The sequence below is a fragment of the Canis lupus genome, chromosome 8 (assembly GCF_011100685.1).
Source record: "Canis lupus familiaris isolate Mischka breed German Shepherd chromosome 8, alternate assembly UU_Cfam_GSD_1.0, whole genome shotgun sequence".
In the NCBI taxonomy this organism is placed as follows: Eukaryota; Metazoa; Chordata; class Mammalia; order Carnivora; family Canidae; genus Canis; species Canis lupus.
In genome coordinates, this window is record NC_049229.1 from 26,453,159 (window position 1) to 26,467,432 (window position 14,274).

General features: G+C 40.7%; 1 protein-coding gene across 6 annotated transcripts; it reads left to right on the forward strand.

Annotated features, from left to right (window-relative positions):
• Positions 1-611: 611 nt before the first annotated feature.
• Positions 612-12,886, forward strand: LRR1 (leucine rich repeat protein 1). 6 transcript variants are annotated; one of them, XM_038544649.1, is made up of 5 exons: positions 833-971; positions 2,085-2,277; positions 4,687-4,785; positions 7,681-8,402; positions 11,251-12,886. In XM_038544649.1, exons 2-5 carry the CDS (start codon positions 2,194-2,196, stop codon positions 11,489-11,491), a joined length of 1,146 nt encoding a protein of 381 aa, XP_038400577.1. In that variant the 5' UTR covers positions 833-971; positions 2,085-2,193; the 3' UTR covers positions 11,492-12,886. The 6 variants fall into 6 exon arrangements, with proteins under 6 accessions (XP_038400580.1, XP_038400579.1, XP_038400575.1 ...); XM_038544648.1 differs by lacking the exon at positions 833-971 and adding an exon at positions 976-1,111; XM_038544650.1 differs by lacking the exon at positions 833-971 and adding an exon at positions 1,005-1,111 and having other exon boundaries at positions 2,137-2,277.
• Positions 12,887-14,274: the final 1,388 nt, after the last annotated feature.

Here is a 14,274-nt window from a genome sequence, read left to right on the forward strand (position 1 = left end):
TCTCACATTTGCGACAGGACAGCTCAAACGACATGAATGTTTAATAAAAGGCCGGGACTAGGGTGAGGCGAGGGAGGCGCCCAGGGCACAAAATTTAGGGAGGCAGGACTCCGACCCTGAGAGCGCCTCCCTCGCCCACCTGCGGCCCGGTCCTCCGTGGGTACATGTAATAGGGAGTGCGACGGGCCTAAGGGGTCTGGACGGTTTTCCCAAGGGTCCGACGCCGTTAAGCCACTCACTCCAACCAACCTAGCAGCGGTTACAAAGTAGGAATTTGTTCAACAGAAACTGCCAAGGCAAACACTGTCCTATCAAATTCCGTCCTGACGTGACCGGCGTTGCCTCCGGAGGGGAGCCACCGAAACCTAAGCGAACACCGGCCCGTCAGCGCCGGCGTTGGGCAACTCGTCAAGCCCCAAGTCCCGAAGCCAGGTAGGCAGAGACCTCCCCTCTCCCGCGGGACACCCCGCGTCCCTTCCGCGTACTCAACCACCCGGCCCGGCCCGGGAACGCGCGGAGTGTCAGCGGCGGAAACTAGGACTCCGCCCCCAAACTCTAACCACCCGCGCCCCCGCCGCAAGCGTTCGCGGGAAAGGACGTTGCGCCTCGGCCAGTCGCCGGTTTCGGGAGACGCGAGCCGCGTCCTCAGGCGGCCGGTTTCCGCGCTCCGCCGACTTGCAGCCACAGTGAGGACCCGGCCCTGCGAGTGAGAGGGGCGGCCGTCGCCCGCGCGGCCCTGGAGAGCCGGGGCCCTGAGGAACCCCGAGCTGTTGGCGTGCGGGCCGGCAGGCAGCTCCGGGGGCAGCCCGCATGCTCCAGGACCCTGGCGGCGGCGCGGCGCGGCGGGAACCGGGAAGTTTCAAAGCGCAGTGGTGGAGCTGCTGCGGGCCGCCGCTCCCGCGACATGAAGCTACACTGTGAGGTGGAGGTAGTGAGTCGGCAGCTGCCGGCTCTGGGAATGAGGAACCGGGGTAAGGGCGTCCGGGCGGTGTTGAGCCTCTGTCAGCAGACGGCCCGAGGTCAGCCCCGGGCTCGGGGCGAGCGGAGCGGCCCGCACCTCACCTGCCTGTTTATCTCCACCCTGAAGGACAAGCGCGGGACCCGCTATGAGGTGCGTGGACCCAACTGGCCCCGCGGGAGTCGGCCTTCGGCTCCTCCCCTCCGGGCCTCGCCCGCCCGCCCGTTGCCGAGGCTGGAGCCGGCCTGCGGGGTGCCTGAGCCCCACCACCGCCCCGAGCCCTGGGCGTCCGTCCGTCCGTCCCCCTGTGGACCCGAAAGAGGAAAGCTTTTGAGAGCGCACCTTCTCGTTTATTTTTCTCTCCCGTTTCTTTGGCTTTAAACCGACAGCCTTTCTTTTTACTGATAGATAGTAACCCTGCCCTTTTAAGGCGTCTGGAAACTCGGCCTGCGTGAAAGGAAACTTTAAATGAAACGACGATCCAGTTTAGGGGGCCAGTAAAGTAATCGCACTTTCGTTCAATAATTTTTTTTAAATCATTTTTTAAATCAATTATTTTATTCGTTGATTAATTTTTTAGGAATTTATTTCTGACTTTTTAATTTTTTTTCCTCCTACAGTTTTTTCGCTAGCTTTTTGTTTTGTTTTTAAGACAAAAGGTCGCTAGACCAGATTAGTACAGCAGTAAAGCAATAATACTTCAGGTTGCATATTGATGTTTTTATTCATGTTACTGCATCTCTTTTCTCTTTTCTTAAATGTTTAATTTCCTAAGACTTGATTTTCTAGGGCTAGGACTCTTTCTCATCTGCACAGCAGTAGTAAGCTCTCTAGAAGGTGTTGGAAGTTGAAATAGAATTTTCAAAGCACAGGTTTTATAAAATCCTTTTCCCCTCATTTCATCAGGCACTGTTATTTTGTAGAAATGACTGGAATACCCTTGTGTCTACTATAAATAAAGTTGAGGGGGCAGCTCATCTCCCACCCTTGCATCTGAGTTTTGTCTGGATTTTGTACAATTTCTGGGATTATTTCCCTTATGGTGGTGTACTCCACAGTGAATACTCTTAACTTGAGGGAAGGGGCTATTACCATCTCATTCAGAGACACTTTGTAATTGATATAGGCATTTGAAAGTATGCATAATTTCTCCCTCTTCGTGGAATCAACTCATACAGTCTTTCAACTTGAAAGAACTTCAGCAGTCACCCAACATTTTATAAGAAGTCTGTAAGATGACAGAAGCAAACTCAACAAGAGTTTTGTCTGTCTTTTCTTCACCGTTGTCTTCCCCAAAACCTCTTTCATGCCCAGCTCAGGTACTGTCTATTTTAAAAGTCTGTAATGATTTCTTCCTTAAAACTTAAGCTGCATTAATAATTGTAGGTGGTAATTCTAATCAAAATTTTATTGTGAACTGTGAGTTGAAGGTTTACTGTGTGCAAGATGCTATGCTAGGTACTGTGGGAGAATAAACTTGGTTTAGTCACTATCCTTACAACACTGGGAAGAAATAGAAGTAGAAACCGGTGCTTACAATACAAGTTGGACTATGATAAATGTTATAATAAAGGTAGAAGAAGAATAGTTTCAAAACAAAATGAGTTTGATTACAGAGGCTTGAGGAAGTTGTTATAGAAGAGGTGGTGCCATAGGGCTTGGGATGACATAGTAGGTACTCCATAAACATTTGTTGAATATATTAAAGTGGTGTTGACCCTGGGCCTTGAAGACAAGGTATTAGTGCTAGTATGGGAAGTACTTTAGGGATCTTTCGTAAACCAACTTTTCCATCCCATGATTCAGCTAGTGCCCATCTCACTGTGATTTCCAAGTCTGTATCTTTGGCTAGTCCTCTCCCTTAGTTTGCAACTTGGATCTTTTATAAATTGGAAATCTTCACTTGGATGTGTTGTAGCATTTCAAACTCAAGAAAATCTAAAAATTAATTTTCTTTACCACCTATAAACTTCCTCTTCTGTAATTCATTAAATAGTGCTCTGCTCTTGGGGCACCTGGGTGACACAGTCAGTCAGTTGAGCATCTGCCTTAAGCTCAGGTCCTGATCCCAGGATCCTGGGATCCAATTTTGGAGTCAGGCTCTGCAGAGGGTCTGCTTCTCCTTCTCCCTCTGCTCCCCACTCCCCCCGCCCCATGCTTTCACTTTCTCTCTCAAATAAATAAATAAAATATTTTTTTAAAAAAAATAGTGTTCTCTTCTATCCGGAAACCTTAAGGCTTTTGCATTCCCACATCTAAAATGTTGAATCCTTTTAATTCAACCTCCTACATTATCTTTCAGATTTACATACCTCCTTCTGTCCCAACTGCAGTCTAAATTACCATTACCCCTTGCCTGGCTAGTCTCTTAAAAGATATTCGTATCTCTACCTGCCTCCATCCCCTCTCCCTTGCCCCAAAGTTCATTCTTACACTGTAGTTAACAGGAATTTATCAAAATATCGATCTAACTATGTTCCCAGCTTCAAGTCATTCAGTGGATATTGTTTGTAGAATAAAATCCAAAATTCTTTTTTTATTTTTTTAAGATTTTATTTATTTATTCATGAGAGACAGAGAGAAGCAGAGACCTAGGCAGAGGGGGAAGCAGGCTCCCTGCGAGGAGTCTGGCTTGGAGATTGGATCCCAGGATCCTGGAATCATGACCTGAGCCAAAGGCAGACACTCGACCACTGAGCCACCAAGGCAGGCACCCCCAAATCCAAAATTCTTGACATAGTTTACAAAGTCTTTCGCCATTCAGTCTTTGCCTGTCCAGGTTCACCTGCCTCTTTTCACCGAATCCTTCAGCCATACTGAACTTCTTTCAGCTGCCAACCTCTCTTGCCTTCAAGGCTTTGCACACATTTTTTCTTTTTGGTATGCTATTCCCTCTTTCCCCAGTACCTTCACTTGCCCAATATCTCCTAATCCTTCAGTTCTCACCTTCAAGGTCACCTTTTCCCTTGACCAGGTAAGGGATATCCATTTGCTCTATGATATGAGGTCTTAGAGCAACCTGTACTTCCCTTATCTTAATATTTGTTAGGCTTGTAATTATTTAATAATCTCTCATCAGACTGACAGCTTTGTAAATACCACGTTAGTTTTCTTTACTACAATTGTTTTAAGCCCCCTATCATAGTAACTGGTACAGAGTGAGTGCTCATCAGTAGTTGAAGTCTAAAGCAGAAGCAACATCAGTCATTAAAATTTTTTGAGCACCTATTATATATTGGCCACTATTGTGGCTCCATGGATACAGTAGTGAACAAAGGAGACAAGATTCTGCTTTCAAGGAGTTTATAATCTTGTGGGAGGTGTATCGACTTGAGAGTAATGAACTCAAGTTAAGAAAGCAAGTAACTACTATTGGCAGTTCCTATTATGGCCACATAGTTGGAATGGGACTAAAGGAGCATTTTCCCAAACAGGATTCACAGGTAAGAGTTACTGGGCTAATAAAACAGTAATATCTACCATAAGCTAGATAAGAAATGTAGCTACCCAAATGCTAAAAGAAAAAAACCCAATGAAATTAAAACTAAAAACCACAGAACACCCAGACTTAAGGAGTAAAAGTCTGGCAACGTAACTGGCACATTCTAGTTGTAAATAATATTTATTAACTATTAATTATATTATCTAGTAATAAACATTACTGAATAATAATACCTGGTTTTGTCTTTTTTTTTTTCCTTTTTTTTTTTCTCATTGGTTTTAAGTAGCTAAAGGAAAACATTGAGCAATTCTTCACCAAATTTGTGGATGAGGGGAAAGCTACTGTTCGGTTAAAGGAGCCTCCTGTGGATATCTGTCTAAGTAAGGTATGGTCTTTGTCTTTTTTAAAGATTTTATTTATTTATTTATTTGAAAGAGCACAAGCTGGGGGAGAGACAATGGCAGACTCCTTGCTAAGCGAGGAGCCCAACACAAGACTCAATCCTAGGACCCTGGCTTCATGACCTAAGGCAGATGCTTAACAGACTGAACCACCTAGACACCCCTAAGTAAGGTACAGTATTAAAAACATTAATGATTAGGTTGGTTGGCTGTATTTTCTTTATAGAAGAGTCTAAGCATCCTGATATCCCACATAGCTGACTAGAGTTGGATACTTGGCAGGTATGTTTGAAGAAGCAATAGCAGCTTCTTTGGCATGCTGGCATAGCTCTAAAAGTGAAGAGAGCCTGGTAAGGCTATGCAGGATGAGGAGGAAGGAAAATGACTTGTTTCTGTGTTCCAGGTGGAGTCTTAGGGTATTCTTAGAGGGAAACTCTAAGGCCAGGGGCACAAGTCTGCATTTTGTGAGCATAACCACAGTTTACAAATCTAAATTTAGTGTAAAAAAAAGATCAAATACAATTAGGATCATTTTAGGAGTACTTTATTTATTATTATCTTTTTAGAAAATACTTAAACCACTGAAATAAAACTTTGCTGTGCCCTATCTCCCCTTCTCCCGACCCACTCCCAGAGGGTAGAAGCAAGATCTCATTCAACCTTGCATTATCCTCAACCCAAAGTGCTTTGTAAATAAGAAAGTTTGATGATAATTTAAGGTATTTGTAGTGAATGGAAACATTTTGTTCTACCTCCTTTCTTGCAGGTTTTCATTTTCTCTTGATACTCAGCCTTCCTTCTATTCCCTTCTACCTAAAAACAAGCTGAGGTCTTACCAAGTAAGAAAATAGAATAGACAAATTTCTAAAAAGACAAGGCCAAATCCATTGCCTCCACTTATTATCTCCTTTTCACTTTTGTTTTCAGTGGTTTATTCAAAACACTGTCTCAGAGATCACTGATGTCCTTCCTATTTGCCAATCACATTACCATTATTATTTTTTTTTTTTAATTTACTCATGTGAGACACAGAGAGAGAGAGAGGAGGCAGAGACAGAAGCAGGCTCTCTGCAAGGAGCCCAATGTGGAACTTGATCCCTAGACTCGGGGATCACGCCATGAGCCAAAGGCAGATACTCAACCACCAAGCCACCCAGGCATCACACGTAGCCATTATTTTTCATCCTTTTTGAGCTCTGTAGAATTTGACACTGATGACTACTCCCTTCTTAATAAAACTTTCTTTTCCTAGCATCTGTGACAGGGCACTATTTTGGTTTACCTTTGGTTTTTCTTAGCCACTCCTTTGTCTCCTATCTCTGGCATCTTTTTTCCTATCCCCCAATTAAAGGCTTTATTCCAGTCCTTTGCCTTTTCTCTACCATACCTGCCTTCCATTCTCATAGCTCAGTCTTTGTCACTTTGAAATCTTTAAGCCATCACCCTGTACTAGACCTACTTGACCCAGGTCTCCAAACTTACCTCACACTACTTCACTGTGTATACTGCTGCTGAAATAATATTTAACCTTGTCATGTAATTCTCATGCTTAAAGTTCTTCAAAGATTTCCCACAACCTGATCGTTCCATGCTCCTTACTTGATAACAGGTTCATCTATACCATCCCCATACTGTATTTTACATTTCTACAAAGCTCCTACGTTCCAACCAAATGAGATCACATACTGTTCTCAGACTTGCTACAAGTTCACTAGTCCTTCACATCTAAACTCTAGGAAACTTCTATAATATACTGCAAACATTAGTTATTTCTATTGATAATTTAGTTCACATATCACTTTGTTAGTGGTTTTTCTGTCCAGCTGGAAGCCATATCTCTTGCTTTTCATGTTTTCTAGCACTTGTTACAGTGCTATTTGGCCCTGCTTTTGACAGCGTTGTTGCTTTTCATAATTCCAAGTTTTTGTGTGAATGGCAGCCCTGGGTATTTTGCAATGCACAGCACCATATCAGTCTATCTCAGAGGCACTGGAGATTTGCCTTAGTTCATCTTTTTTTTTTTTTTTTTTTTTAAGATTTGTTGATTTTAAAGAGAAAGTAAGAGAGCACGAGCAGGAGGGGCAGGGGGAAAGAAAGAGAATCTCAGACTCCACACTGAGTGCACAGCCCAACATGGGGCTTGATTTTACGACCCTGAGATCATGACCTGACCCAAACCATGAGTCAGATGCTTAACTGACTTCACTACTGACACACCCCTAAAGGTTTTGTTTTTAAGCAATCTTCTCACCCAACGTGGGGCTCGAACTCACAACCCTGAGGTCAAGAGCTACACACATCACCAAATGAGCCACCCAGGTGCCCTGTCTCAGTTCATTTAAACCCAAGTCTTAAGTAGAATCTTTTCATACTTTCCATCTTATTTTATACTCTTTTGGTTTCCCTTCGAATGGTTTTATTTATTTATTTATTTATTTTTTTTTTTTTTTTAAATTTTTATTTATTTATGATAGTCACAGAGAGAGAGAGAGAGAGGCAGAGACACAGGCAGAGGGAGAAGCAGGCTCCATGCACCGGGAGCCCGATGTGGGATTCGATCCCGGGTCTCCAGGATCGCGCCCTGGGCCAAACAAAGGCAGGCGCCAAACCGCTGCGCCACCCAGGGATCCCTCGAATGGTTTTATTTAGAGTGTGTCTTTCAATATAATCTTTTTAAAAAAACTTTCAACATTTTTTGCATCTATATTGAAATTTAATGAAAGTAAAATACTAAAAAATTTATTTTTACAGCCATTTCCAAGAAATTATTGCATCATTTTGCATGTATAACTTTATAGAATTCATTACAGGATGAATTAGCATGCATATATTATCTAAAGTGGAATTTATAATTGTACAACTTATTTTTATTTATCTAGGCCAATTCCAGCAGTTTAAAGAGTTTCCTTTCAGCTCTGAGACTGGCTCACAGAGGTTGTGATATTGAAGCACCGCTTTCAACCTTCGCACCAGTGAAGACTTCAGAATTTGAAAAATGTAAAACTAAAATGGTTATCACATCCAAAAAGGACTATCCTCTAAGCAGGAACTTCCCACCTTCTCTGGAACATCTTCAGACTTCTTATTGTGGGCTTATCCGAATTGATACGCGTATGCTTTCCTTAAGAAACCTTAGGAAATTAGACTTGAGTCACAACCATATAAAAAAGCTTCCAGCTACAATTGGAGACCTCGTCCATCTTCAAGAACTTAACCTGAATGACAATCACTTGGAGTCATTTAGTGTAGCCTTGTGTCAATCTACACTCCAGACATCACTTCGGAGTTTGGATCTCAGCAAGAACAAAATTAAAGCACTCCCTGTGCAGTTTTGCCAGCTCCGAGAACTTACAGATCTGAAACTTGACGATAATGAATTGATTCGATTTCCTTTCAAGATGGGACAGTTGACAAACCTGCGTTTTTTGTCGGCAGCTCGAAATAAGCTTCCTTTTTTGCCTAGTGAATTTAAGAATTTATCCCTTGAGTACTTGGATCTTTTTGGAAATACTTTCGAACAACCAAAAGTCCTTCCAGTTATAATGCTGCAAACGCCATTAAGTTTACTGGAATCCTCTGCACGAGCCATATTATATAATAGGTAAGACTTTAATAGTCATAAAATGTGATATCTTTGTTAGCATTCTAGTATTTTCATCATCCTTATTGTTTTTGTTTGTTTTAAGATTTTATTTATTTATCTGACAGAGAAAGAGCATGAGCAGGGGAAGTGTCAGGGAGAGGGAGAGCAGACTCCCCGCTGAGCGAGGAGCTGGATGCGGGGCTGGATCCCAGAACCTTAGGATCGTGACCTGAGCCGAAGTCAGACACTTAACCTACTAAGCCACCTAGGCGCCCCTCATCATCCTTGTAATCACGGTCTTTAACATAGTTTACAGTGCTGTGCACAAATTGACCCTTGCTCCAGTGACCTTCTTGGTGTTCCTTACCTCTGCTTGGAGTGCTTTTCTTTTCTTTTCTTTTCTTTTTTTTTTTTTTTTTTTTTTTTTTTTATATTCATGAAAGACACAGGCAAGGGAGAAGCAGGCTCCATGCAGGGAGCCCAATATGGGACTCGATGCCGAGTCTCCAGGATCAGGCCCTGGGCTCAAGGCGGCACTAAACCGCTGAGCCACCCAGGCTGCCCTTGGAATGCTTTTCTTCCAGAAAGTTCCATAGCTCACTTTCTCACTTCAGTTCTCTTCCAGTGGCACCCAGAAAGGCCTTTTCTGACTATTTACAGTTTGGGGCAGCCCTTTACATAGCTTGACTTTTTTTGTCACAGGATTTGTTATGTGGCATTACATATATATATATTTTTTTTTGGCATTACATATTTTTTAACATTTGTTTTCCTGTCAGCTTTCTCCATTAAAATTTAAGATCCATGAGTGCATAGGCTTTGTCTTGTTCTCCACCGTACGTTTCCCCAGGGTCTAAAACATGATATTCCCCTGTTCCTGCCATATACTTGGCACTTAATATTTGAACGAATGAATGGCAGTTGTTTCTCAAAATGTAATTCCCTGACCAACAACATCAGAATCACCTAGGAACTTTTGAGAGATTCGAGGTTTGAACTCCACTACAGACTTATTGAATCCGAAATTCTGAGGGTGAGATCCAGCCATCTTTTTTAATCAGTCCTTCCAGATAGTATTGATGCACTTTAAAGTTTGAGAACTCAAATCTGGCATAGAGGTCAGGTGTGGTCTTTGGAGTCATTCCTGGCTTCACCCCTTAGTGTGGCTTTAGCAAGTTATATAACCTCTTTGATTCAGTTTTCTCATCTGTGAAACAGGAACAATAATACCCACTTTACATGGTTGTGAAGATAATGGAGCTAGTGTAATGCCAAAGCATTTGGCATATAGTAGGACTTAATATCTATTGGTTCTCCTCCTCTTGTCTTTGAACACGAACTGCACTTAGTTTCATGAGACACCAAACTCCAGTTATTCATTGGTTCATGCTTCTTTCATAGAGGAGACTAAGATGTGGATGAAATTATTATCAAGTACCTATAAAATAGTAGGAACACCATATTTCAAAGATAGGATTGGCTTTTTAGTGGGGAGAGAAGGTCTAAAAAAAAAAAAAAAAAACAGGCATTATGGGCCTGGAAAAATATGCAGAATTTTGCATACAACTTTATAATGCTCATGATGGACTGTCATTGAAATTCAGTCCTCCCTCCTCATTTGTATCTAAGAGTGCTTAGCTTAAAGCGGTGATTCTCAAATTTTATTTCATATTTGGAGTCACCTGAGGAGTTTCTAAAAATTGTGATGATTCAGGGTACCTGGCTGGCTCAGGACTGACATTCAACATAGAAAAGTGCAATGGTGGAAGGAAAAAATAGGTAATCAAAATGTAGGGAAGGTAGAAAAATATTTTGTGCTGAATGATTTAGCGTTGTAGTATTGACATTGTTTTTTAAACTTGACCTCTACTAATATTAGGTTCTTGTAAGGCGACCTTAACTTTTACTTTGTATGTTTTTAGACCAACTTGTTATAAAAAGTGTAGAGATCCAAAGCTATGAGAATAATTTCTGTTACCAAGCTCTTGGTAAATTGTCCCAACTACGGGTAACAAACATAAGGTTATGGTCTATTAGAAAAATATGTGAGAATTTAAATTAGTAGGTTTTATTTATTTGTTAAAAAAGATCTGAACACCTATTATATGCCAGCCTAGGCTAGGACTAGAGAACAAAGAATAATAGACTCTGGAAGACAGACAAAGTGACTTGGGGCATGGTGAGTTTGGGGGAAGGAGTTGGGCAGTGAGCAAGCAACCTCAAGAGACCAGCTTATAGTGACTCATAGATGAGGGTAAAGAGTTTGACTTGATTTTAATTGCATTGGGCACCATTGAAGTTTTAAGTAGGAGGATAAGTGATTAAGCGAGGTGAGGTCAGCCTCAGACAGAAAGTAAAACAAATACCCCAAACAATATATGTTTTGAATCTATTTCACAGTTTAAAAGTCCCTTTTAACAGTTGATGCCTGAGAGAGTATTTGGATTTATTTATATAAATATTTCTTCACGGGGAGAACTCCATAATTTTCCCATTACCGATATGAGAATTGTGTAACAACTATGTATTTAAATGATCATTTTATATTGGTCAGACAGTATAGATGTAAAGGACAGATGACTTTTCATTTTATTCCATGGGTTTTGCTATTAAGTGACAGTGCTAAAAGATACTTTATGTGGTAGTATAGATCCTTTTAGGTTTATAACATCATATGGTATTTTTAGTATATTTTTCCCACTCTTAACTGTTTGGAAGAGAGGACAATATATGAGCCCCTTACTGGAGTAATCTTATCTTTCCATGGTTACAATTCAGTGTCCAGTAATTCATGATTTTTTACATGAATTTCTGAATCTAGTAACATATTTAAACAGTATTTTTTTAAACTTTTTTTTTCCATTAGGATTCCGTATGGCTCTCCTATCATTCCTTTGCATCTTTGCCAAGATTTGGATACTGCAAAAACCTGTGTTTGTGGAAGATTCTGTCTAAACTCTTTTATTCAGGGAACTACTACCATGAATCTACACTCTGTTGCTCACACTGTGGTCTTAGTAGATAATATGGGTGGTACTGAAGCGCCTGTTATCTCTTACTTCTGTTCTCTAACATGTTATGTAAATTGCTGTGATATGTTAAAGTAATAGGTGATACCACAAAAAGAAATTCCGTCTAGTTACAGATCAGTTTGGGATTCATTTATGGTTTAACTGTGTCAGATTAGAGAAAGGGAAGCCTTTTGTATACTTACTTGAAGGGAAGAATGTGTTACTCTAACATTTTCAATCATTTGACTGTAAAACCTTAATTTCATTAAGACCTATATTATTTTATTGTGAGATAAACTTTTATTAGTTTATTGCACTTGTGCTGATATTTCCAGAATGGGTTGTGGGGTTATCTTTTTTTTTTTTTTTTTTGGTTATCTTTTAATGTTAAACAGAAGTTGATGCCTACCACTCCAGTCATAGAATTTTCTTATCAGTTATATTCTTGAATTTCAATTAAAGAAATTGAGTTTCTGTATGCAAAAAATATACCTTGAAAGACTAAGATAGTCTAAATTTTAGTGAGAACTTCTCTGGTATGAATCTATGGTTACCATTTTTTGTGTTTTTCAGGTATATTCTACATATAGAAGTCTGTATTCAAGCATAAAGTTGGAGTTGCTTTGGGATAAACAGACATCAGCTTTTATAAGTTTTATAATGTAATTCACATAATCTTTGTTGTGATTTCTAAGTTTTTTAACTTTTAGAGTGGGAACAAGATTTTAGGGTTGGTTAGAAGGAGCAGAAAATTGCTACATTTTACTGACTACATTCTGTATTCAAGGGTTGTTCTTTTTTCTGTTTATTATTTTAGTCACTTAATATTTTTGTATTTTTAATTTAAAAAGTGGTAGTGATACACCGGCAAAACTATGATGAGGATTTGAGATAAGGCGAGGGAATGGAAAACGAAGCTGCTTGAAAAAATTGTGGAAAATGGAACCAGTAGAACTGTTCTATTCGGTTCATTCCCACTCCTCTTCAAATCAGCCTCTCTTTTACATCATTGAAATAGCTTCATAACTGGTTTCTGGGAACAAAGGAGGTGAAAGATTAAGAGTTACTGGAGAAAACCCCTCTCAGGTATTAGCATTAACCACTGCTGTTTTGGGCTTGGAGTTAGAGGTAATCTGTGTAAGACTATTTTTTAAGGCATAGGTAACTACTACTTCCTCTGTCCTCCTAAAATATTTATTTGGAGCATCCTATTCTTTTTCTGAAAATACAACTATTCCTCAGTAAATACTGTTTTAAATGTTAAGATTTTTTTATTAAAACTTTATGTATATGATCTCCAAAACATCTCTTCTTCTTAGAGCAGATTCTTTGATCCAGAGGAGTAATTCTTGGCTGACTAAATTTGCATTGCTTGTTGTCAATTAAATTCTTCCTGCAAAAGATTTCTATATAACTTCTAGTTTTTCATTTAAAAAATCACATATATAAAGCAAACATGGCTTAAATAAAAAGAGCTGCCATTTAACTACATCTTGTTCCAGGTGTTTTACATACATTATTTGATTTAATCCTCACAAATTACCCTAGGAGGTACTGTGAACCCAGATCAGAGATTTTAAGCCCAGGTTTTATATTGCCTTCTAAAGTTAATTCATTTTTATTCTTTAAAACTAAGAATTCTAGGGCGCCTGGCTGGCTCAGTGGTTGAGCACCTGCCTTTGGCTCAGGTTGTGATCCCACAGCCCTGTGATTGAGTCCCACATCAGGCTTCCCACAGAGAGCCTGCTTCTCGAGATCTTTGCCTATGTCTCTGCCTCTCTCTGTTGTGTCTTTCAGGAATTCTTTTAAAAAACTGATTTGCTGCGTATTTAACTTGTATCGAATTTTTTTTTAAAGATTTTATTTATTCATGAGAGACACAGGGAGAGGCAGAGACACAGGCAGAGGGAGTAGGCTCCATGCTGGGAGCCTGATGTGGGACTAGATCCTGAGTCTGCAGGATCATGCCCTGCACTGAAGGCGGTGCTAAACCGCTGGGCCACCCAGGCTGCCCGTGTATCCAATTTTTACATGTTCTTGTAGAAAGTTATTTTAAGTGGAGTTTTTAAATTTTAAGATTTTATTTATTCAAGAGAGACACAGAAGCAGAGGCATATAGGCAGAGGGAGAAGCAGGTTCCATGCAGCAAGCAAGCCCTTTGTGGGACTCCATCCCCAGACTCCGGGATCACGCCCTGAGCCAAAGGCAGACGCTTAACCGCCGAGGTACCCAGGCATCCCTAGAAAGTCATTTTTCATCATCAACAAATCAAATATATCTATGTTGGGACAAAGTGCCAACCAGCTGTTATACCCTTACCCCTTGCCCTTTGCCTTTGCATTCTTATTCATCTATGAGCCATCCCATGTAAATATCTTGGCCAAATTAAAATCTTTGTACAAAATGCAGAATTTTTTTCATAACCCATACGCTTTGTCACTTTTTTTGATACTCATGTTTTACCTCCCATGGGTTACAAGGCTCACTTGATTTTCAGCCTTCCATTCAATTTTCAGTGGTTTACTGCTTACTTTCTCAAACCTGTGACCAAGAAGTTGCAACATTTGAGTATCTCCCAAAATGATTTCTAAAAAATCTAGTTTGTGCCATCATGGACTCACATTTTTTTCATAGCTTCAGAATCTCTTGCTTTATTATTTTTTTAAAATTTTTTTTAATTTGTTTATGATAGACACACAGTGAGAGAGAGAGAGAGGCAGAGACACAGGCAGAGGGTGAAGCAGGCTCCACGCACCGGGAGCCCGACGTGGGGGTTCGATCCCGGGTCTCCAGGATCGCGCCCTGGGCCAAAGGCAGGCGCTAAACCGCTGCGCCACCCAGGGATCCCCAGAATCTCTTGCTTTAGAACTGTTTTGAAT